This window comes from Lithobates pipiens, unplaced genomic scaffold (assembly GCF_037356315.1).
Source record: "Lithobates pipiens isolate NorthernLeopardFrog02 unplaced genomic scaffold, aLitPip1_a1.2 Scaffold_22, whole genome shotgun sequence".
Lineage (NCBI taxonomy): Eukaryota > Metazoa > Chordata > Amphibia > Anura > Ranidae > Lithobates > Lithobates pipiens.
Window position 1 is genome coordinate 67,539,658 of NW_027507784.1, and position 23,238 is coordinate 67,562,895.

Sequence of the window (23,238 nt, forward strand, 5' to 3'; positions counted from 1 at the left end):
TTTTAAACCTTGTCAGTTTTTCTTTTTTGCTGTGTATCCTCAGGGAGATTTTCCTTCTTCTTGCCCCAGAGACACAGCAGAAACTAAGGGGGGGATCTCTCCAAAGCATGCCACCTCTTATGATTACCAACAAGAAAAAAAAAAAGGAATCAATGGATTGCACTATTCATACTTAACAGTGTGGATTGAGGAGTCTCAACAGCCAGCTATCAGTGACTGACCCAGTTCATGAGATCTTAAAATTGACTTCTGTTGAGCTAGGGCAGTGATGGCGAACCTTGGCACTCCAGATGTTTTGGAACTACATTTCCCATGATGCTCAGGCACTCTACAGTGTAGTGGAGCATCATGGGAAATGTAGTTCCAAAACATCTGGGGTGCCAAGGTTCGCCATCACTGAGCTAGGGGGTACTGATAGGGTGATTCACTTCTTGAATTTCTCATTAGAACAGGTTTCCATTGGGAAAAGTTGTTCTGGTGACAACTGTCAGAAGCTGACCATAGACTGCTCATTGTTCATCAGATTCCTGAATTGGTCAAAATTTGGTCTATGACCAGCTAGAGACAGTTGCCACCAGAACAAAATTCCTCAATGGACACAACCTGTTCTGGGTACAACCTTAAATGTATGTGTTGTATTGTAGACAATGGTCACCAGGAATGGTGAGGACGAATATCCCAGTGTATTGATTTTATAAATACTGTCAGGCACAACGAAGAGAACATTGGATTGAATCAATGCTTCCAAAAAGTAAAGTATATTCAGAAGACTTGCCTTCTCCAGCTGAAGGCTGTAGCATATGCAAAATATTCTGATTCAGAAGATGCTGCTGGTTCATGGGCAATGCCATCGGCAGAGAGTTCAGGAGATTAGGGTTGACGGATTGTGGAAGGTTGTTGGTAGTGTTCTGTGCAAAATGATTTGGATGCTCAGGTCCTGGAAATGGGAAAGAATTACCCATAGGATGGTGACTCTGCATTGGGGCCCCAGAAGCTGTGGTAACTATTACTCCATCTTGGAGAACAGATGTGGTCTTTGTGATGGCTGGTTGGCCTGTTCCAGCTATTGCTACTGATGACATCGGCAATGAACCCCCTAAAAAACACAAACACAAGGTCACGGTTGATATCTATTAATTTCATGTTACACAATATCTTCATGCAATGGAGGCAACCTAATAACTACTTAAACCCAAAAAGTTTACCAATTCATTAGAGCATATTTATGCCAGATTTGATCCAAATCGAGGAGGAGGAGGAGGAGGAGGAGGAGGAGGAGGAGGAGGAGGAGGAGAGGAAACAGAGAAGCAGGACTTAGGGGAGGTTCTCCTTTTGGGTGAACTTCCACTTTAAGCATTCACTTAAGGATAGCATACAGAGGCTATTTGTGGTGTACTTTTAAAAGTGAAATGTCATACAGTAATTTCTTTGGGGCAGGACTGCAGGTTTTTGGCCCTATTGACTTTTATTAAGGGAACACCTAAAAACATGCATGAAAACATTTTTTGCTCACATGCTTCCAGTGCCAGAAATGCCCCCATTCTGCTTAAAAAGTAGCTTATGTACATTTCCGAGTTTCAGGTATTAACCACTTCAATACAGGGCATTTTCACCCCCTTCCTGCCCATGCCATTTTTCAGCGCTGTAACATTTTGAAGGACTATTGCACGGTCACGCAACACTGTACCCAAATGAACCAAATTTTTCCCCCACAAACAGAGCTTTCTTTTGGTGGTATTTGATCACCTCTGCGTTTACTTTTTGCGCTATATACAAAAGAAAAGCGTCAAGTTTGAAAAAAAAAAAAAAAAAAAAACACCACAATATTGTTTACTTTTTGCTATAATTTTTAACCCAAGTATTTAAAAAAAGTTTAAGTTTCAGTTTAGGCCGATATATATTCTACATATTTTTTAGTAACAAAAAAAATAATCGCAATAAGCGTATATCGGTTGGTTTTCGCTAAAGTTACAGTGCCTACAAAATAGGAGATAGATTTATGGCATTTTTATTATAATTTTTTTTTACTTGTAATGGCGGTGGTCTGTGATTTTTATCGTGACTGACATTGCAGACACATCAGACACTTTTGACACTATTTTAGGACCACTGACAGTTATACTGCGATCAGTGCTATAAATATGCACGGATTAATGTATAAATGTCACTGGCAGGGAAGGAGCTAATACTAGGGCAATCAAGGGGTGAAATGTGTTACCTAGGGACTGATTCTAACTGTAGGGGGAGGGGACTGACTAGAAGAGGAGACTGATCGGTGTTCATACTTAGTATGAACACACCATCTGTGTCCTCTCCCCCAATAGGAAGTGGATCTGTGTGTTTACGCACACAGATCCACGGTCCTGCTCTGTAACGAGCGATTGCACGGCAGACATCACGGCCGCTGAGCACGTGCCTCAGCTCCTAGGTGACATGGTGGGTGCCCCCTATACCGCCAGAAAGCTGTCATATGACGCCAGCCCAGGATGGGAGATCCCATCTGTGGATGTCATATGACAATATGCGGGCAGTGAAGTGGTTAAGCTACAGGAAATAGTCCACGGCCAACACTATGGTAAACCGTTGCTGGATTCATTCTCCGGTTCCCTGTTCGCACAGGCAAGACTGGAGAAAATGCCACCTGTAAAAGCCATCAAGCGGCTATGATGGCTTTTACACTGTAGAGAATTTCCTGTTGAAAAATGTTTTTTATCTGAATGATGCCTGTAGCTGCAGGCATCATTCAGATATTGCCACATCAATTTACAGACATCATAGGATGTCAAGCTGGAAGAATGATTAAAGTGTCATTAATTCCACATTAAAAACCATCAAATGCTGTTCATTACTCATTTACTACAGAATTTGCTTTCTATATTCTGCAAAAAACCTGGCTGACCTTGCTGTTCTGTCTCCCCCTTCTATCCATGTCCCCACTGCAGCTGGGGATTTTGCAGAGCAGTGTTGGCATTGATGTTCAGCATTTCCTCTCTATCACATCTGAGCAGTTTGTGTGACTATAGAGTAACACATGTTGGCGTATACATAGTGGTAAACGACAGCCCACTCCCTCCCTCCTCTATGCCCACTAAATAGCTAAACACAATAGGGGCAGGATATTACATGTAGATTGATGGATGCTTCACCTGCCTCTTATTCTAAGACACAGGCTGGGTGGGGGGGGGGGGGGGGGGCGTGACACAGCCTGTGACTGGCAGAAATCCACACAACACCATGTTATTTCCACAAAATAATAAAGATTTAATCTAAAATATATATTTGTATGACGATTAAAAAAAAAAGAGTTTATTGATATTTATTTTTACTCTGTATTCCAAAGGTTGTTTTTAAAAAAAGGACTAGAAGCTCATCCTGCTTATGTTTCCCTGCAGACAGGCTGGGAAAGATCTGGGTCATGTGACAGCTGTATATTGATTATGTAAAACAAACAAAAAAAAAAAAAAAGGTACAGTGCCATCATACAGAAAGAGAAGAGATGATGTATATTAACCTCCCTGGCGGTATGATTTTGTCGGATTTTAGGTGCTGAAAGTGGTACAATGTTTTGCATGGAAATTTGGCGTTTTATATTGTAGGCCTGCAATTCTTAGGAATAACTCACTTAAATCTGTCCAAACCAGAGTCCAGTAGACATCACGGGTATGATAAAATTTGAAAAACAAAATCAAATTAAAATAAATCTAAATAATTATACCAAATAATAATAAAAATTATTCAAAAATGTAATCAAATCAAAAACACTGAATTTTGCTCAGTTGCAGAATTGTCACTGTCATTACTTTTCAGCATTTGATGACGGATCTCCCCACAAATCACTATCGCTCAATTCTGCAATTGATTCTAATTTATTATCGCTGTTTTCTAGCTGGTCTAAAACCTTTTGATGTAAAGGGACAGTTTTGGTTGCTATGGACAATCTCCAGTTTCCAGGCAGAAAGAACAGTTTTTAAAGTATAAAACTGCATGCAGGGCACTGGGCAGACCACTAGGGACAAAAGGGATGTGAAATAATTACATACAGCAATGTAATCTGTAAGATTACATTGTAATGTAATGTGCGTTTCACTTTTTGAATTTGGCGCTTTTCTCCATCCCCGTGCGTTGCAAAGGCTCGCAGGGGACAGAGCTCGGCTCCGTGATAGATCGAGCTGGGGACGAGCCACTTGCACTGTGGGGAGACATCGCTGGATCCAGGGGACAAGGTAAGCATACTCATCCTAGATCCTGCGATGCGATCCTGAGTCTGGCTTGGGGTTACCACTAATGGTTCTGAATTTTCACCCCGAGCCAGATTTGGGAATACCGCCAGGGGGTTTAGCATCGCTTTAGATCATCTAGAATCTAACACTCTTAGAGCTTGATCACACTAACAGTTAAGGACAGTAAACCCCCATTGTTGAGCCATTCTTTATAGTTCCCAACGGCTACACCCTTTAGCGGCAGAGGCAGTGTCCACATGCCATGGCTGCAATGCTTTGCGGCATGATTTATACCCATTGTCACTTTCAGCAGGCATAACGCACACCAAACACAACCCGTTGAAGTAAAAGGGCCACCCTGTAACAGCCCTGCAATCACATGCAAAGCATGTGGTTGAGGTGTGCTAGGTGCAGGGATCAAGGGGTAACAGCAGGTGGTAAGGAGGCAATACACCTCCTAAGAGTGGTTCAAATGCCGATCACTCTTCAAAGAGAACCATTCGTGGGATTATGCAGAATAAACAGAACTTAAAGGATAAGTTCACCCTTTGAAATATATCACATGTTCCACCCAAATTCAAGGTGAAACATGTAACATGTTCCAGCACCTGCCGGCTCTCCACAATGCACACAGCCCTTGACAGTGAGTGGGGGGTGATTTTCTCATAGTGTCCACTGTCACTATTTGAAAATAACGCATTTGGGTCATTCATTCACAGTTTCCTGTGAAAGCAAGAACTACAACTACAGTAATCCATTGCAGCTGGCAGCGTGTAGTTCTGAATGGACACAGATGAGGGGCCTTGTAGATCATTTGCAAGCCCTGCAGCTTGTAAACAGTCAGCCTGTAAGCAGATGCAGCACAAAATAAGGTTCTTTACAGTCTAAGGCCACCAACTACGAGACTTGCTTTGCAGAAGTAATGGTGATGTGAAAGGCAACCTTGCAAGAAAGGGTAAACAGAGGACCCCTAATGGGCTTAAAAGGTGGTTTCCCAAGGACCAACAGGCCTACGTTGAGATCCCCTGCAGCCAATGGGGATAGTGCAGGAGAAAAACTGAAAGCAACACCCTGTACAAAAGATTTCACCAAGAAGTGAGAGACAAGCAGTCTATGAAAAAGGAAGGCTAAAGCTTAGATTTCAACGTTCACGTTATTTATGGCCAAAGCCGGTCCAGACCAAAACTGGAGAGAGAGAAAACAAAACAAACAAAAAAACAAACAAACAGGATTTGACGTAGGGTGAAATTCCTGGGATAGAACATTCTTGCCTTGAACCAAGTGAAGTATGCTTTCCAAATGCAAAAGTAGGTGTTGAGAGAAGGTAATTTCATAGCATTTAGGAGCATAGGGATGACTGAATCTGACATGGGTCGCTCATGACCGCAGCTTCAACAGCTATGCCATTAAAACAAAAATGGTAGACTGGTTCCGGGCCAGAAGATCAAGATGATCTAGGAAGGCCCACCGAGAGAGTCTGCCATAAGTTGGATAAGGTCCAACTACCATGTCCTCCAAGTCAGCAGAGCGTCCACTGCGAAGGCTGGAGGAGCCCCGTTTCTGGAGATAAATCTGCTCAGTTTGTTGCTGAACCCTTAAGCCTGCACGTCCATGTCAGGTGCCCCTCACCTGCATCAGAGAGGCTGAAACACCCCTGGGTGAAAAGACCATACTTTACAGTCCAGTAGTTGACAACTGAGGAAGCCAGCCTGACAATTTTCTATGCCTTGAATGTGCAAGGTAGTCAACTACAATTTGGTAATGTTGCATGCTTACAGCAAAATGCAGGTAGGATTGATGCAGTAGGAAGCCAGGTGGTTTGTCACAATGGGAATATGCAAATACACATTCAAGGTGTCCACAGAGGGTAGAAGTTCTTACAGTAGGGACGCAACGACTGACTGGGTGGATCCCATACAAAGTTTTTGAATGCAAAAGGAATCTTGAAATCCAGTATGGGGCAAATAGCGTCTTTTGCTTTGGGGACAGTAAATGGGTTTGATTTAAAACTCTAGAACCTCTACCACTCGAGGACCACTGCCATGACATCTTTAGATGAGACATTTTATAGCCATGTTAAGGTCGCCAAAAGGCAAAGGTTAACTATATGAAGTGGGGTGAAGGTAGGGACCATAATTCTACTTTGTAGCCCCTGGATACAACATACCATATCCAACTATCTGAAATGTCCTAGGATTATTTGGCTGTGATGGCTTCCCTTCTGAAAAGTGGACAGAGAATCCCCCAAAGGAATGGGATTACAAAAGCATGAAAAAAATGTATTAAAAGCAATACTACAATTTTATTGACACAACGATATTAAAAACAGAAGAAAAACAATGCATGGCTGTTATTGCAGCTAAAGCGCTATTGGGAACAATACATACACAGGATATACATATCTGGTTGGCCTCATAGTGAGCAAGGCATTGCTGCTACATGCACAAGACCCAGAAGCATTTCAGAATATGGATTCCTTCTTCAGGGGGTTAGCAGCAATAAGGTAGGTATCTGAGGCAAAAGGTATCCATACAACAGCCAAGCAGATTAAAAACAGGAAATATTCATTATGTGAGCAGGGAGGTGGAGAATCCCAGTGTGTAGGGAAGCTAGAGCAAGGACCAAATGTGCCCTGGGAGCACACAGAAAGGCACCAGCCTCAACGCCCAGGATCAACAAACAAGAGATAATGAGTAAAGGCTGGGGAGGCCCCGAACGGCCCCTTCTGTTCTTGTCTGGGGGTAAATGGAAAAAAAAAGTGGGGGCATCCCTTAATTGCAAGGACAACTTGCTTCTGGTCTTGAGTGCCAGGCTTGGTCTTGGACCTGGAGCTTGAAAAACTAAAGACTTTTTTGTTTTTGCCTTCTATTTCTGGAGCAAAAGGGTATTCCTCGTGCCACACCTCCATGATCTCCCTGATAAGTGTCCAATAATTTGACAAAAAGGAGTTCCCCAAGAAAGGGCATCCAATGTTTCTTGCACTGAAGCTCTGCAGATCAACTTCAGAGCCTACTCATAAGCACTGAATGGAAGCTCACTCTAGATATTTGGTAAAATGTATTTACCAGCCCGTTAACACAATAGAATAGTGGGATTGGTAGGAGTTCCAGCTGTTGGGAGGACAGAAGGACCCAATCAGTATAGAGCTATGATCTAGAAACATAGCCTAGGTTAAAATAGCTATAGTTTGGTAGATAGACATGGTCACAATGGTAGGATGCATGGCAGAGCCAGCAAGAAAAAACAAGGCCTTAGAAAAGGCTTCCAGCCTTTTATCCACATGGTACTTAGAGGAGTTCCTTCCGCCTGCCCCTTTAAAAAATTTTAAGTCAGCAGCTAAACAAACTGTAGCTGCCGACTTAACATTAGGACATTTACCTGTCCTGGAGTCCAGTGATGTTGGCACCTCAGCCGATGTTTACATCGGCTGCTGCTGCCCCCACTGCTGGGAAGGGAACCTGGCTGTGCAGCCGGGTATCTACTGCGCATGCACGAAGCGTGCTGTGCTCTCACTGGCCCGGCAGAAGGGGAGGGAGGAGGGGGACGAGCTGCTGATGTACTCTGCCTGCGGTCTGGTCTCCTGGAAGTGGGCACAGGGTACCTGTAAAAAATAAAAAAAATAAAACAAACAAACAGGTACCAAATGTGGCACGGGGGGGTGGCGAAGGAATCAGATAAGCGGAAATTGCACTTTTGGGGGAAACGCCACTTTAAACACTGGAATTTCCTATACAGGGAAAGTCAAGGTCTTGTTAAGACACAAAATAGTAGGGTGAACAACAGGCCCAGGCCACTTTTTTTTTGGAAATACTCTTCAATAGGATATTGCTTAGCAAAATACTTGGAAGGGGTGAATATCTTTTCAGGACCAGAAAGAAAAGGCTGTAACAAATATGGAGGGAAGATTTTTTGCCAGCCAAGACATTTTAAGAGCACCCAGGCTGTGATTCAGGTAGATAGTTAGAAAGCTAGGGACAAGTCCTATGCAGCAGTTCTCACCCGTCTGGTGGGCATACTCCCTAAGGAGTCTTCAGTGACATGGTTGCACCTGGTGGGAATACCACAGCCTTTGACCTGTAGAGCACCCTGTGGCTCACTCAATGCATTGCACCCGGAAAGCATTCACAGCGTTTCACTTTTTCCACATTTCATTATGTTACAGCCTTATTCCAAAATGGATTAAAAAAAATAAAAATTAAAATCACATACAAGTATTAACAGCCTTTGCCATGACACTCAAAATTTAGCTCATGTACATCCTCTTTCCACTGATCGACATGTTTCTATAACTTGCTTGGAGTCCATCTGTGGTAAATTTAGTTGACTGGACAGGATTTGGAAAGGCACACACCTGTCTATGTATAAAAGTACCACAGTTAACAGTACAGGTCGACCGATATATCAGATATTTGGCCATTTTGGAGAAATCGTCAGCGGACGATTATCATCCAAATTAGGCCAATATTGAACACTGGCCATGCCTCTGCAAGCAGAGTGTGGAGAAGGGAGGAGGAATGTGGGGTTATTCTTCTCTTCTCCGAAAACTGTTGGCAGAGCAGTGCCACAGTGTGTGAAACTGTATGGAGAGAGAGGAGCTGTCAAAATTGAGGTTGGATGTAGGGGGTGGGCGGGACCCAGCCATCTAGCACCAGCCAATGGGATGGGATCTGGGCGGGCCTCTATGTGTATGTGGCCCCACCCCTTTCTTAAACAGCCCAATCATTGGCTGGATAGCTGCTGGGTCCTGCCCACCCCGTGTCGCACTCACCTCCAACATCACGCTGAATTTTTCAGCTCCTCTCTCTCTTTCCATAGTTTCACACACCGCGCGTGCTGCAGAGAGCATTCAGTTTCACACTTACACTATCGGCTGTGAAACCTGCCATTGCCATTCAGTGCCACCTGCCAGTGCCAATTAGCGTCATCTGCCAGTGCCATCCAGTGCCAATTAGTGACTGACAAAAAAAAAAAAGAAATCGGCTAAAATAACAGCCGCAAAAATCTGCATCATATATTGGCCACCCCTATTTCTAAATATTGGCATCGGCCAGAGGAAAAACCCATATCGGACGACCTTTGGTTAACAGTGCATGTCAGAGCACAAACCAAGCCATAAAGTCCAAGGAATTGTTTGTAGACCTCTGAGAAAGAATTGTAGGCACAATAGGCACAGATCCGGGGAAGGGTGCAGAAAAATTTCTGCAGATCCCAATGAGCACAGTAGCTGCCATCATCTGTAAATTGAAGAAGTTTGGAACCACCAGGACTCATCCTAGAGCGGGCCGCCTGAATAAACTGAGCGACTGGTGCAGACGGTCCTTAGTCAGGGATGCGACTAAGTGTCCGAGCTCCAGTGTTTCTCTGTGGAGAGAGGAAAACCTTCCACAATTACAACCATCTCTGCAGCACTACACAATCAGGCCTGTATGGTACAGTAGCCAGACGGAAGCCACCCTCAGTAAAAAGGCACATAAACAGCCCATCCGGAGTTTTCCAAAAAGGCACCTGAAGGACTCTGACCACGAGAATCAAAAAGCTCTGATCTGATGAAACAAAGATTAAACGCTTTGGTCTGAATGGCAAGTGTCAAGTCTGGAGGAAACCAGGCACAGCTCATCACCTGGATGATACTGTCCCTACAGTAAAGCACGGTGGTGGCGACATCATGCTGTGGGATGTTTTTAAGCAGAAGGAACTGGGAGACTAATCAGGATCAAGGGCAAGATGAATGCAGCAATGTACATAGACATCCTTGATGAAAACCTGCTCCAGAGCGCTGTGGACCTCAGACTTGGGCAAAGGTTCATTTTCCCACAGGACAACAACCCTAAATGCACAGCCAAGATAAAGCAGTGGCTACAGGACAACTCTGTGAATGTCCTTGAGTGGCCCAGCCAGAGCCCAGACTTGAACACGATTACATCTCTAGAGATCTGAAAATGGCCTGATGGAGCTTGAGAGGTTCTGCAAAAGAAGAATGGCAGAAACTGCCCACAAATAGGTGTGCCAAGCTTGTAGCATCATATGCAAAAAGACTTGAGGCTGTAATTGGTGCCAAAGGTGCTTCAACAAAATATTAAGCAAAGGCTGTGAATACTTACATACGTAATTTTCTTTGGTTTTTATTTTTAATAAGTTTACAAAAATTTCAAACAAACTTTGTTCACCTTGCCATAATGGGTATTGTTTGTAGAATTTTGAGGAAAATAACAAATTTAATCCATTTTGGAATAAGGCTATAAATTAACAAAATGTGGAAAAAAAAAAAAAAAAAGTGAAGCGCTGTGAATACTTCCCGGATGCACTGTAGGTGAGCGCCTATTGCAGAGTTCAACGAACATTACAGGCCAGCCAGGAACTCGGGAATCTTGCTAGCAGAAAAATCCTAAATACTTATCCCATGTCCCATAATGTACAATTTACAAATGAACTTTAGTCACTAACTCTAGCAACAGTCACTGTGATAAGTGTCATCCTCGAAACATTCAGCTGATGCCCTCAGTTTTACTTTCTCACTGTAGCTCAGCAATCTTTCATTTTCAGAAGAAGTCAACAAAAGCAGCTCCCAAAATGTTTTCTTTAAAAGGTAGAACTTTGGTCAGGCTCTGGACATACCATGCACATTCCTAGCAAGCAGTAAATAAACTTGAGAGAGCAAGAACTTGAAAGTCTTCCTGCCAGCTAGTCTCTAATGTGAAAACAGTAAGACTACACAAAAACTGAGACCCCACTTGCAAAAATTTAATGCTTCAGTTGTTAAACTTGATGTATTGCTCCACAATGGCCGAAACAGGGGTCAGTGAGTTTTTTTTTTGTTTTCTTTTTAAAGTTTATTTACTGCTTGCTAGGAATATGCAATATGTTTTAATGTCCAGAGCCTGAGCAGACCAAAAAGTTCTACCTTAAAGAAAAAAAAAATTCTGGAATCTGCTATTGTTGACCTCTTCTGAAAATGAAAGTTGCCTGCCAAGCACACTAAATTAATGGTTTCCGCACTGAGTCACTGACCCAGAACAAAAATGCAGATCAGGATTTTTGACTTCTTTTATTTTCTGGACCTCAAATCTTATTTTGGGTCAGCGATATCAAAATTGTAGATCAACATGACAGCCCAGCAAAAAACATTATTAGAAAGAGGATAGCAATGGCAGCCTATGAATCCCTCTCAGGTTTTCTCAAACAATGGAGTGTAGTTAGATTTGGTGAGGGGTCTGGGCTTATCAGTCACCACATATGAATAGGGTATTGCGATTTGTGTGTGCAACATACAGCGCACAGGCACGCTGTTGGACTTGACCCGCTGCAGTGGAACTATAAGTCCCAGCTGCTGCTTTCCAATACCTTCCAAAACGAAAAAAAAACTCAAAACATTTATCCCTTAAAGCAAAGGGCAACATAAATGTGCAGTGACACACCACAATCAATCATTTCACACTTCAGAACATTCTACAATGAAAGTAGGGTTAAACAGGCTCACTTAAAAAATCTAATCAAATAAGCCTCAATATGCTAAAATTACAACATTTTTTATTTTTCTAATATAGTTATAAACCTGAACCCTTTATTAAAATAGTACCTGCTGATTCTGGCATAAGTCATTGTTTAGGCACTCCCTGTTATAGGATGACAACGCTTTGTTCCCATCTCCCAATTTTACTCCTACGCTGTTACTCTAGCACTATGGCTTTTGATGAAGACTAGAAGAGGCTGTTTTAGCACTGTATCCAAGCATGGCTTACTGTCCGTTTGGAAACCTGAAATGAGAAATGCAATGCAGCTCTTACTGGAGTGCTTGCATGTAGACAGGAAGTTGCTGTGTGAGATCGGCAGCACTGTGCTGCAACAAAGGATGAAAAATGTAAAGTGTTTGAACAGGCGAAAAAATGTTTTGGTTGTTAAACAAATAAGCTATACTTACCTGCTCTGTGCAATGGTTTTGCAGAGAGCAGCCTGATTCTCCTCTTCTCATGTCCCCTCCCAGTGCTCTGGGCTCCTCCCACCTGCAGAGTGCCCCCATAGCAAGCTGCGGCTTACTCCCAAGCCCAGCTCTCACTGGCTCACTCAGCCATGCCTCCTCCTCACTGGCTGTTATTGACAGCATCGGGAGCCAATGGCTCCTGCATCACAGCCAATAAGTAGAGAAAGACCTGGAAGAGCCGCTGCTCTCGCACACATCGCTGGATCAAGATCGGGTTTAGGCAAGTATGAGGGAGGGGAGCTGCACACAATGTTTTTTTACCTTCATGCATAGTAGAATGCAAGAAGGTATAAAACCTTATGCCTTAAAAACCACTTTATGGTGTACAATGCCTAAAAGTGGACCTTCATATTCTTTTTACACTTCACATATTTTTCCTCCTCCCCATTTCCCGTTACAAAATCATAACTTTTTATCCCCCCCCACACATACATCTTTGAGGGACCCAGGCCAACTTTCACCTTTTTATGCCTAGGTGAGAACGACGTATCCTTTCTACCCGAGGCATCCTGGGATACATACGTCATCCATCTCAGGAGGCTTTGGGGCAATTGTTTGCACACTGCACTTGCACAGCAGCACGCTGGGTAAAAGAACCCAGCGCCTGATGTTAGTATAGAAGATGGCAATTAGGGACCTGGAGTGCGGCAGCAGAGGAGGGGAAGGTTGCAGCAGAGAAGGCTGAATTTGCTGGCTGTGAGATTTTTTTTTCTTAGGACAATCAACAGTACAGGTAGAAGAAATTAGCTCTCAATTTAAACTGTAATTTTCATTGTTGGTCTCCAATTTGAAAAACAAAAAACACTACATGTTTATAAGTTCCAATTCACACAGCATACCCAAAAATATTTTTTTTTCTTCTGAATGTTTATTTGGAGCAGGCCTCTGGGCAGACGGCAAGCTATTTTAATGAATTTCAGTGATTCTGTCCCACAGAGACTGGGGACACTTTAAGGTGGAGTTGTCCCCCCACCCCAAAAAACAAAAAAAACGAAATCATTAATATTCCTAAAAAAAAAATGTTGGATTTTTTTTTTTAAACCCACCTCCAAATGGCTGTTACTAGGGGGTCCCTTGTAGTCCGCCTCCTTTAGTGCCTGGGCTGGTGACATCACTTCCCCCCTTGGCGCAGGAAGAGCTCAGCTCTGCCCCCTCCCTCCTGTCAATCATCTGGGACATGTGACAGGTCCCAGATGACTGCGCGGCCACTCGCTGCGCGTAGCACCGCTTGTGCATGCACAGTGGGTGCCCAGCTGTGAAGCCACAGCTGAGGAACCCACAGTCACAATGCTGGCGCCGCCAAACGGAGGGGGAGACAAGCAGGGCTTCGATTCCCCACATCGCTGGACCCTAGGATAGTTAAGTGTCCAATTTTTAAAAGTCAGCAGCTGCAGGATTTGTAGCTGCTGACTTTTATTTTTTTTTATTTTTTTAAATGGGCAAACCACTTTAAGGTTGCCCTTAATAATGTACAAAGCAGAACCTAAGCTACTAGATCTTTAACAATTTGTTAGGATCGTGGTTAAATTTAGTTTGCAACTGATACCGAAACCAACCAGCACAATACAGTACAGTACAGTACAGACCAGGTCAATTACTGTAAACATCAACTTCCACCCCCCCCCCCACCCCCCAATAAACCTTCCATAAAAAAGGAAAGCAAAGCAGGATTTTTCACTCCTGAAGTTTTCAGAAAAGAGCATTTAAAAAGGCAAGTAGTATTTTTTTAAAGTTATGCTATGTGACTAAGAACATGCAACAAATATAAAGTGTTATCCCAATGTGGCTGCAGAAGTAGAAATGCATTTTAACCACTTTTTTTTTCCTAGAAAATTACTTAGGAAAAAAAAAAACAATATATGTTTGGGGGTTCTAACACCCTAGAGAATAAAATGGCGGTCATTGCAATACTTTTTTTCACAGCGTATTTGCACAGCGGTCTTACAAGCACACTTTTTTTTTATAGAAAATAAAATAATACGGTAACGGTAAAGTTAAGCCAATTGTTTTTATATTGTGAAAGATAATGTTACGCCAAGTAAATTGATACCCAACATATGATGCTTCAAAATTGTGCCTGCTTGTGGAATAGCGACAAACATTCAGCCTTAAAAATCTCCTTAAGTGTGGTTTAAAAAATTCTACAGGTTGCATGTTTTGAGTTACGGAGAAGGTCTAGGGCTAGAATTATTGCTCTCACTAACGACTGCGGCTATACTTCACGTGTGGTTTGACCACCATTTTCATATGCGGGCGCTACTCACATATGTGGTCACTTCTGCATGCGAGCTCGTCGGGACAGATTGCTTTGAAAAAAAAAAAAAGTTTTTCTTATTTACTTTACTTCATTATATAAATTTTTTTCACCGTTTAAAAAAAAAAAAAATCTGGATCACTTTTATGCCTATTACAAGGAATGTAAACATCCCTTGTAATAGAAAAAAAAGCATGACAGGTCCTCTTAAATATGAGATCTGGGGTCAAAAAGTCCTCAGATCTCATATTTGGACTAAAATGCAATAAAAAAAAAAAATCAAAAAAAATTACTATGAACAAAATGTGCCTTTAAGAGCTATGGGCGGAAGTGACGTTTTGACGTCGCTTCCGCCCTGCTATGGTATGGTATGGAGACGGGTGGGGTCCATCTTAGCCTCACTCGCCTCCATACCCAGGCACTGAGAGGACCCGATCACCTCCGCCGCTGCTGACAGCCCCAGTAAGCGGCGGAGGGCGAATCCGCCGCAGAAATTACCATTATCGTAAACATGACCGGCTCCTGGAAAGATGGAAATCTCGGTTGTGGCAGCAGCTGCTACCATTACCGACATATCCCTCTTCAAAGTGCCAATGTATATGTACAGGAGCCGGTCGGCAAGTGGTTAAGGTTTACATATAAAATTTAAAGTGGTTCTAAAAGGCTAATTGTTTTTTACCCTAATGCATTCAAAAGGTAATTATATTAAAATATATATATATATATACATATATACATATATACATATATATATATATATATATATATATATATATATATATATATATATATATATATAAGCTTAGATGCAGCTGTAAACTTTTAGAAATGTTTGCAATGAAAAACTCAAATATCACATTGGCATAAGTATTCAGACCCTTTGCAACGACAATTAAGATTGAGCTTGGATGCCTTTCAATTCTCTTAATCGTTGCCAAGATGTTTCTACACTTTGATTGGAGTCCACCTGTGGTAAGGTAAACTGATGGGACACGATTTTGAAAAGGACACACCTTTCTATAAAAGGCCTCACAGCTGACAATGCATACTGTATCAGAGAAAACGGCATGGAGGTCAAAAAGGAGCTCAGAGACAGGTGTATTACAAGGCACAGATCTGGGGAAGACTACAAAAAAAATCTGCTGCACTGAAGGTTCCCAAGAGCATAGTGGCCTCCAAAATTCTCAAATGGAAGAAGTTTGGAAGAACCAGGACTCTTCCAAGAGTTGGTCACCTGGCCAAACTCAGCAATTGGGGGAGAAAGGCCTTAGTAAGAGAGATGACCAAAAACCTGATGGTCACTCTGAGCTCCAGAGATCCTGTGTGGAGATGGGACAAAGTTCCAGAAAGACAACCATCACTGCAGCCCTCCACTGATCTGGGCTTCATGGCAGAGTGGCTAGGCAGAAGCCTCTGCTCAGTACCAAACACATGAAAGTCAACTTAGAGTTTGCAAAAAGGCACCTGAAGGACTCAGACTGTGTGGAACAAGATTCTGGTCTGATGAAGCCAAGATTGAACTGTGTGGCCTCAAATCTAAATGTTATGTCTGGAGGAATCCAGGCACTACTTATCACCTGCTCAATACCATCCCAACAGTGAAGCATGGGGATGGCAGCATCATGCTGTGGGGGTGTTTTTCTGCAGCAGGGACTGGGAGACTGGTCAGGATTGAACGAAAGCTGAATGGAGCAAAGTACAGATATATACTCAATGACTTGTTCGATAGCAGTTAGGACCTCAGAATGGGCCAAAGGTTCACTCTCCAACAGGACAATGATTCTAAGCACACAGCAAAGATAACAAGGACAACTTTGTGAATGTCCTGGAGTGGCCCATCAAGAACCCTGACTTGAATCCTATTGAACATCTCTGGAAAGACCTGAAAATGGCTGTCCACCGACAGTCCCCATCCAACCTGATTGAGCTTGAGAGGATTTGCAAAGAAGAATAGCAGAAAATCCCCCAATCCAGGTATGCAAAATTTGACATGTCATACCCAAAAAGACTCAAAGCTGTAATTGCTCACAAAGGTGCTTCAACAATATTTTCCAAAACTCTGTTTGTACTTTGTCATTATGGGATACCGAGTGTAGATTAATGAGAAAAAATGAATTTAAACAACTGTTATACCAGGCTGCAACACAACAAAATTGAAAAAAGTAAAAGGGGTCTGAATACTCAGTATGTGAATCTTTATTGCTCTACCCATCCTTCCCTAGAGCTGCCTAGCAGTTTGACGTGATCAGTTGATTGGCTGCTTTTATTCCCTAGCTTGAAGGAACATGGACATCACGTCTGTTGCACAGAAACACTGATAAATAAGGGTGCAGTGGTGCTGTGTGGCAGGCGTGAAGGTAGGTAAAAAGCAGGATAGGTTGTGGAAGAGGATTACATGAAATATAGGGATACGAACTTGTAAAAAGGGCTGTGATCTCTCGCAGTTTCATGTAGCATAACGTCTGCGGTCGCCTCCCACTGCAGTTTCTGACGGTTTCAATAGTGTATCAGTGGTCTCCATTTGTTTCCCGTAACATGCACACTATCTTGAACAATAGGTCTGCAGTCTCCGTTTACCTTAAGTGGGGGTTTTCATTCATATTGTTGTCTCCATGCATTTTATTTCAAAAGGTTCACTTGTAGTGCCATCAGGGAGGTGGTACCCACCAGCTAAAAATAAGTATTGAACACGTCACCATTTTTCTAGGTAAATCTATTTCTAAAAGGTGTTAACGGTCGGTAACAACCCATGCAATCCATACATACAAAGAAACCAAAACAAATAAGTTCATAAATTAAGTTATGTGTAATAAAATGGAATGACATAGGGAAAAAGTATTGAACACGCCAAATAAAATGTATTTAATACTTCGTACAAAATCCTTTGTTGGTAATGACAGCTTCAAGACGCCTCCTGTAGGGAGAAACTAGTTACATGCATTGCTCAGGTGTTTTGAGCCCATTCTTCCACGCAGGTCTTCAAATCTTGAAGGTTCCGTGGGCCTCGACTTTGAACTCAGATCTTTTGTTCTTTTCATCGATTTTCTATTGGATTCAAGTCAGGTGATTGGGTGGGCCATTCTAGCATCTTTATTTTCTTTCTTTGAAACCAATTGAGCGTTTCCTTGGCTTTGTGTTTGGGATCATTGTCTTTCTGAAATGTCCACCCTTGTTTCATTTTCATCATCCTGGTAGATGGCAGCAAATTTATTATCAAGAATGTCTTGGTACATTTTTCCATTCATCCTTTCTTAAATGAGATGAAGTTTGCCAGTACCGTATGCTGAAAAACAGCCCCCCACACCATGATGTTCCCACCTCCAAACTTCCCTGTTGGTATTGGGGTGACGTGCAGTGTCATTGGACCTCCAAACATGGTGTGCATCATGGCATCCAAAGTGTTCAATTTTGGTCTCATCATAGGCTTGTCTAAATGTTGTGCAGCAAACTTTAAACAAGCTTCAGCATGGTTTTTCTAAAGCAATGGAGTCTTGTGTGTGCATACAGGCCATGGCGGTTGAGTGTATTACTTATCGTTTTCTTTGAAACAATTGTACCTGCTAATTCCAGGTCTTCCTAAAGCTCTCCACGAGTAGTCCTTCACTCTTGGACAAATCTTCTGATAATTATTTTCACTTCTCTGTCAGAAATCTTGCGAGGAGCACTTGGTCGTGGCTGGTTAAGGGTGATTATGGCCCGAACAGTGCTCACTGGAACATTTAGGAGTTTATAAATCCTTCTGTAACCATTGCCATCAGCATGTTTTTCAACAATAAGGTTGCAAAGGTCTTGAGAGTGCTCTTTGCTTTCCCATCATGAGATGTTTCTTGTGTGACATCTTGGTAATGAGACACCTTTTTATAGGCCATCAGTTGAGACTAAACCAGCTCATATTCATTTGCAAGAGGCAGGATTGCTTTCTACTTACTGATAGATTTCAGCTGGTGTCTTGGCTTGTCTTCATGTTCAATACTTTTTCCCTGTCATTACATTTCATTACACAACTTAATTTCTAAATGTATTTGTTTTGGTTTCTTTGCATGTGTAGATTGCATGGGATGTTACCAACACGTGGTGAAAATTTCATGTCAATAGCACCTTTAGAAATATATTTACCTAGAAAAATGGTGTTGTGTTCAATATTTATTCTACCATGTGTGTTTTTTCCCCCTTTTATTAAATTAGAATAATTTATAAGGCTGCACAGTTTATTGTTTTTTTTTTATTTATTTTTTTACTTCTGACCCAGCAAAAAATAAATAAAAATATACCCAATTTCCCATACACGTATGTGTCAATCCAAATATGAAGTGAGGAATTTTCCCCCATATAAAAGAGAAACTGCAATAAAAACTTGAGGTTCAATTTCTTCAATTTATCCAACAATTAAAATGTTTACTTTGGATGCAATTGAGCTTTACCCATGCTGCTTTGGGAGGACTAGGAGATGTTTATGTACCATATCTGCTAGACTTTACAGAGACTGGAACTTTGACAGAGCTCCACCTGTTCACTCCAAGTGGAAAATATGAACATTTAACTGAATTTTTATTTTTAGTACTAATCTTGTAAAAAAAAAAAATGAAACCAGGAATATGTTGAAGACAAATTGACTGGCTTCTGGGACTGGTCCAGTCCTGACTTCTCATGTCCTGCCCTCTGCCAAAAGACATGGAAATTACAGAATCACGCCTTTTTCCAAGCAAGTGAGAATTACCATTTTTGTCTTTTTATTTATATTGTAATACTACAAAAAAAAAAATGTAATAATTTAAATAAAATATACCAATAAATATTCACACACAAAATTATATATATATTTTTTGTACATATAAATTAAAAAGAGAAAAGGGTTTGATATTTGCATGATGATTACAGACACCCATCCATACACCTCATAACACAGTCAGGTGAAGAGCATACCTGAATCAGTACTGTTACCAATGCTGTTGGGTATTATTGGTATCGAGGATGATGACTGTATCCTCGGCTGGGGAGGGTTGAGGTGTAAAGGATTTCCTGGATGGTTTAGCATCCCATAATTGCTATTTTGCATCTGGTTGATAAACCCAGTGAGATGGGCGTTGGGAACTGGATTGCCACCATGAACAAAGTTAGTGTTTTGGCAGGAAACGCCCTCCCCTCTCATCGGTAAGTTATGTGCCAGTGAATTATGGAGATTGACGGTGTTCAGGCTGTTGTCGGTATAGTTCATCTGGTTGGCAGAGCAAGGCAGACTCAAGTTAGAGTCAGGAATGGTGTTGCTATTGCTGTTCATGTGGGAGTTTTGACAACTCATGGTTTGGAGGAGTTGCGACATTGAGTTTATTGGAAATGAGTTTTGCCCTTGTTTCCTCATCAACTCTGTCCCGTGCTTTTGTAGGCTAGAATTATCAATTGGCGGCGGCTTGAGCAAATTCATCACTGTTGACCCAGGCTGTTTTCTCTTTCTCACGTCCTTCTGCTGAGACATTAACTTATCTCTCAGAGCTGCCCGACCACTCTGCCCCTCGGCTGGTGGTAAAAGCGCACTGGTGGCCGGAGGAAACATTGTGGGTAAAGTGCTATTCCCGTCACTGCTGCCACAGCTGACTGCAGGTCCAGAACTGCTCTTATTACCAGCAAGTTTATTTTGATTTGCTAGCTGTGCTTTGGCTGCTGCGGAAAGTAAACTGCTTGCAGGGAAAGAGGCAGCATTATGCTGGTTCAAAATCTGATTTAAAGGCATTCCCAGCAAACCTGCCTGACCCTTACTAGGAGCATTACCAGCCGATGATGAGGGGAATACGGCATTGTTTGGGGGGTTCAATATGTTGCCCATGCCACCAATTAATGGGTTATGAATGTCTTTGTACTGATGATGGCCATCAGGTTTAGCTAAAGGACTGGATGGCATGGAGGGTCTTGGAGAGCCCATGTTGGGTCGTGGAGAACGTGGGGGGATTTTGAGGCCAACACAGGAAGGTTGTGTTCCCATTGGAGGCATCATGAAGTTTCCATGATCAGATGATGTGGAAGAGGAGCGTGATCTTTGGGGTGAGGCCTCTATCCTCCCAATAACAGGTGCCATTGTGTGAACTGGGGATGTTACTGGGGAAGGAGACAAAGATGATGAGGCAGGATGTTGGATTCTTTGAACATGATTACCATGATTTATGTGACCGGGTTTGACAGTTGGCAAAGGGAGATTACTTGGCAAAGGAACAACAGCAGGCGGCATGTTTACATTCATCACAGGTACCTGAGAGTGAACATTTGGATGAAATGTGGAAGTGTTCAATACAGGATTTTGGAGAACGGGTTTACTTGGAATGGGGTCTAGAATACCAAGCGGATCTTTCTCTGAAGATGTTAATGGCTTTTTCTGAAGAGCACAAAGCGGTGGTGGTGGTGGAGGGGGCGGTGGGGGCAGGGGGGGTGGGGGACCTGGTGTTGGTTTATGGTGAAACATTGCACGCGACATATCCATGTTTTGTGGATAATTGCAAACAGTTTTTTTCGACACTGGGCTGGTAAATGTGGGGGACAGGGGTATGTTCGTCCTTCCAGCCATAGCACAAGATGGCTGCACAGGGGAACCATGCAACATAATGGACTGGGGAGACACAGGAGTCCTGTTCACATGAATGGGACTGGAACTGGGTGGCGCATGATAACTGGGGTTGCTCCTTGTGAAAGTATCAGGACTTCCCAATGGGTCTGTCCTCGGAGAGACAGGGCCTTCACCAAAGATCTGGGACCCAGATGAAGCTGGACTTGGCATGCCACCATGACTCCCACGATATGGTGATTTGTGTCCGTGTTCGCTGCTCCCTAATCTTTGCCGTGAATATGCAGAATGGAGGTCATGCTGCTGAGTTCCCATGTGTTCTTTCACCATCAGCTTAAATGGGTTTTTACATTCTGGCAGAACAGAATTAGCACTTCCATCATGTGACTTATTCCTCATGGAACGTGGAGTCGTTGCACGTGTGGAGACCACAGGAGCAGAATCTGGAAAGATGACAAACATTTTTTTATTAGCACGCTATTTTAAAACAAACTTCCTTATAAACAAACATACAAAAAAAAAAAGAAAAAAAAATCATATTTAAAAAGGAGATGTTCCACTTCCAAGAAGGAAACAATGCGTTTCTAAATTGGAGATTTGTCCCAACAAAAACAAAAGGCATCTCCAAGCACTGTAGCAGTCTTGCAAAAGATAATTTTGAAAAACTTTACAAAATGGAAGTTGGTGGGGGAGATTTAGGGAGAAAGTTTAAAGGGGCAGATTTTACCAGTGGTGGCATTGGGTGAAACTTCTCTGTTAATTAATCGATGAACACTCCTCCTTAACTGTAGATTTATCCAATCTCTTCCCAATATTCTTGACAGTATATATCCTAATGCAGGCTATACAGTGCCTTGCGAAAGTATTCGGCCCCCTTGAACTTTTCAACCTTTTGCCACATTTCAGGCTTCAAACATAAAGATATAAAATTTTAATTTTTTTGTGAAGAATCACCAACAAGTGGGACACAATTGTGAAGTGGAACGAAATCTATTGGATAATTTAAACTTTTTTAGCAAATAAAAAAACTGAAAAGTTGTGCGTGCAAAATTATTCGGCCCCTTTACTTTCAGTGCAGCAAACTCACTCCAGAAGTTCAGCGAGGATCTCTGAATGATCCAATGTTGTCCTAAATGACTGATGGTGATAAATAGAATCCACCTGTGTGTAATCAAGTCTCTGTATAAATGCACCTGCTCTGTGATAGTCTCAGGGTTCTGTTGAAAGCGCAGAGAGCATCATGAAGACCAAGGAACACACCAGGCAGGTCCGTAATACTGTTGTGGAGAAGTTTAAAGCCGGATTTGGATACAAAAAGATTTCCCAAGCTTTAAACATCCCAAGGAGCACTGTGCAAGCGATCATTTTGAAATGGAAGGAGTATCAGACCACTGCAAATCTACCAAGACCTGGCCATCCCTCTAAACTTTCAGCTCAGACAAGGAGAAGACTGATCAGAGATGCAGCCAAGAGGCCCATGATCACTCTGGATGAACTGCAGAGAACTACAGCTGAGGTGGGAGAGTCTGTCCATAGGACAACAATCAGTCGTACACTGCACAAATCTGGCCTTTATGGAAGAGTGGCAAGAAGAAAGCCATTTCTCAAAGATATCCATAAAAAGTCTCCTCTAAAGTTTGCCACAAGCCACCTGGGAGACACACCAAACATGTGGAAGAAGGTGCTCTGGTCAGATGAAACCAAACTTTTTGCCCACAATGCAAAACGATATGTTTGGCATAAAAGCAACACAGCTCATCACCCTCAACACACCATCCCCACTGTCAAACATGGTGGTGGCAGCATCATGGTTTGGGCCTGCTTTTCTTCAGCAGGGACAGGGAAGATGGTTAAAATTGAGGGGGAAGATGGATGCAGCCAAATACAGGACCATTCTGGATGAAAACCTGTTGGAGTCTGCAAAAGACCTGAAACTGGGATGGAGATTTATCTTCCAACAAGACAATGATCCCAAACATACAGCAAAATCTACAAAGGAATGGTTCACAAATAAACGTATCCAGGTGTTAGAATGGCCAAGTCAAAGTCCAGACCTGAATCCAATCGAGAATCTGTGGAAAGAGCTGAAAACTGCTGTTCACAAACGCTCTCCATCCAACCTCACTGAGCTCGAGCTGTTTTGCAAGGAAGAATGGGCAAGAATTTCAGTCTCTCGATGTGCAAAACTGATAGAGACATACCCCAAGCGACTTGCAGCTGTAATCGCAGCAAAAGG

At 42.5% G+C, this 23,238-nt stretch overlaps 1 protein-coding gene across 3 annotated transcripts in view; it reads right to left on the reverse strand.

The window, feature by feature from the left end:
- MBD5 (methyl-CpG binding domain protein 5) overlaps positions 1 to 23,238 on the reverse strand; it is a 123,047-nt gene that overhangs the window by 20,726 nt on the left and 79,083 nt on the right. For all 3 annotated transcript variants that reach the window (XM_077447732.1, XM_077447733.1, XM_077447734.1), the window contains 2 exons: positions 19,376 to 21,445; positions 776 to 1,096 (listed from right to left, as the gene is read on the reverse strand). In XM_077447732.1, the coding sequence (XP_077303858.1) occupies positions 776 to 1,096; positions 19,376 to 21,445 (2,391 nt within the window). The remainder of the gene's footprint in view (positions 1 to 775; positions 1,097 to 19,375; positions 21,446 to 23,238) is intronic.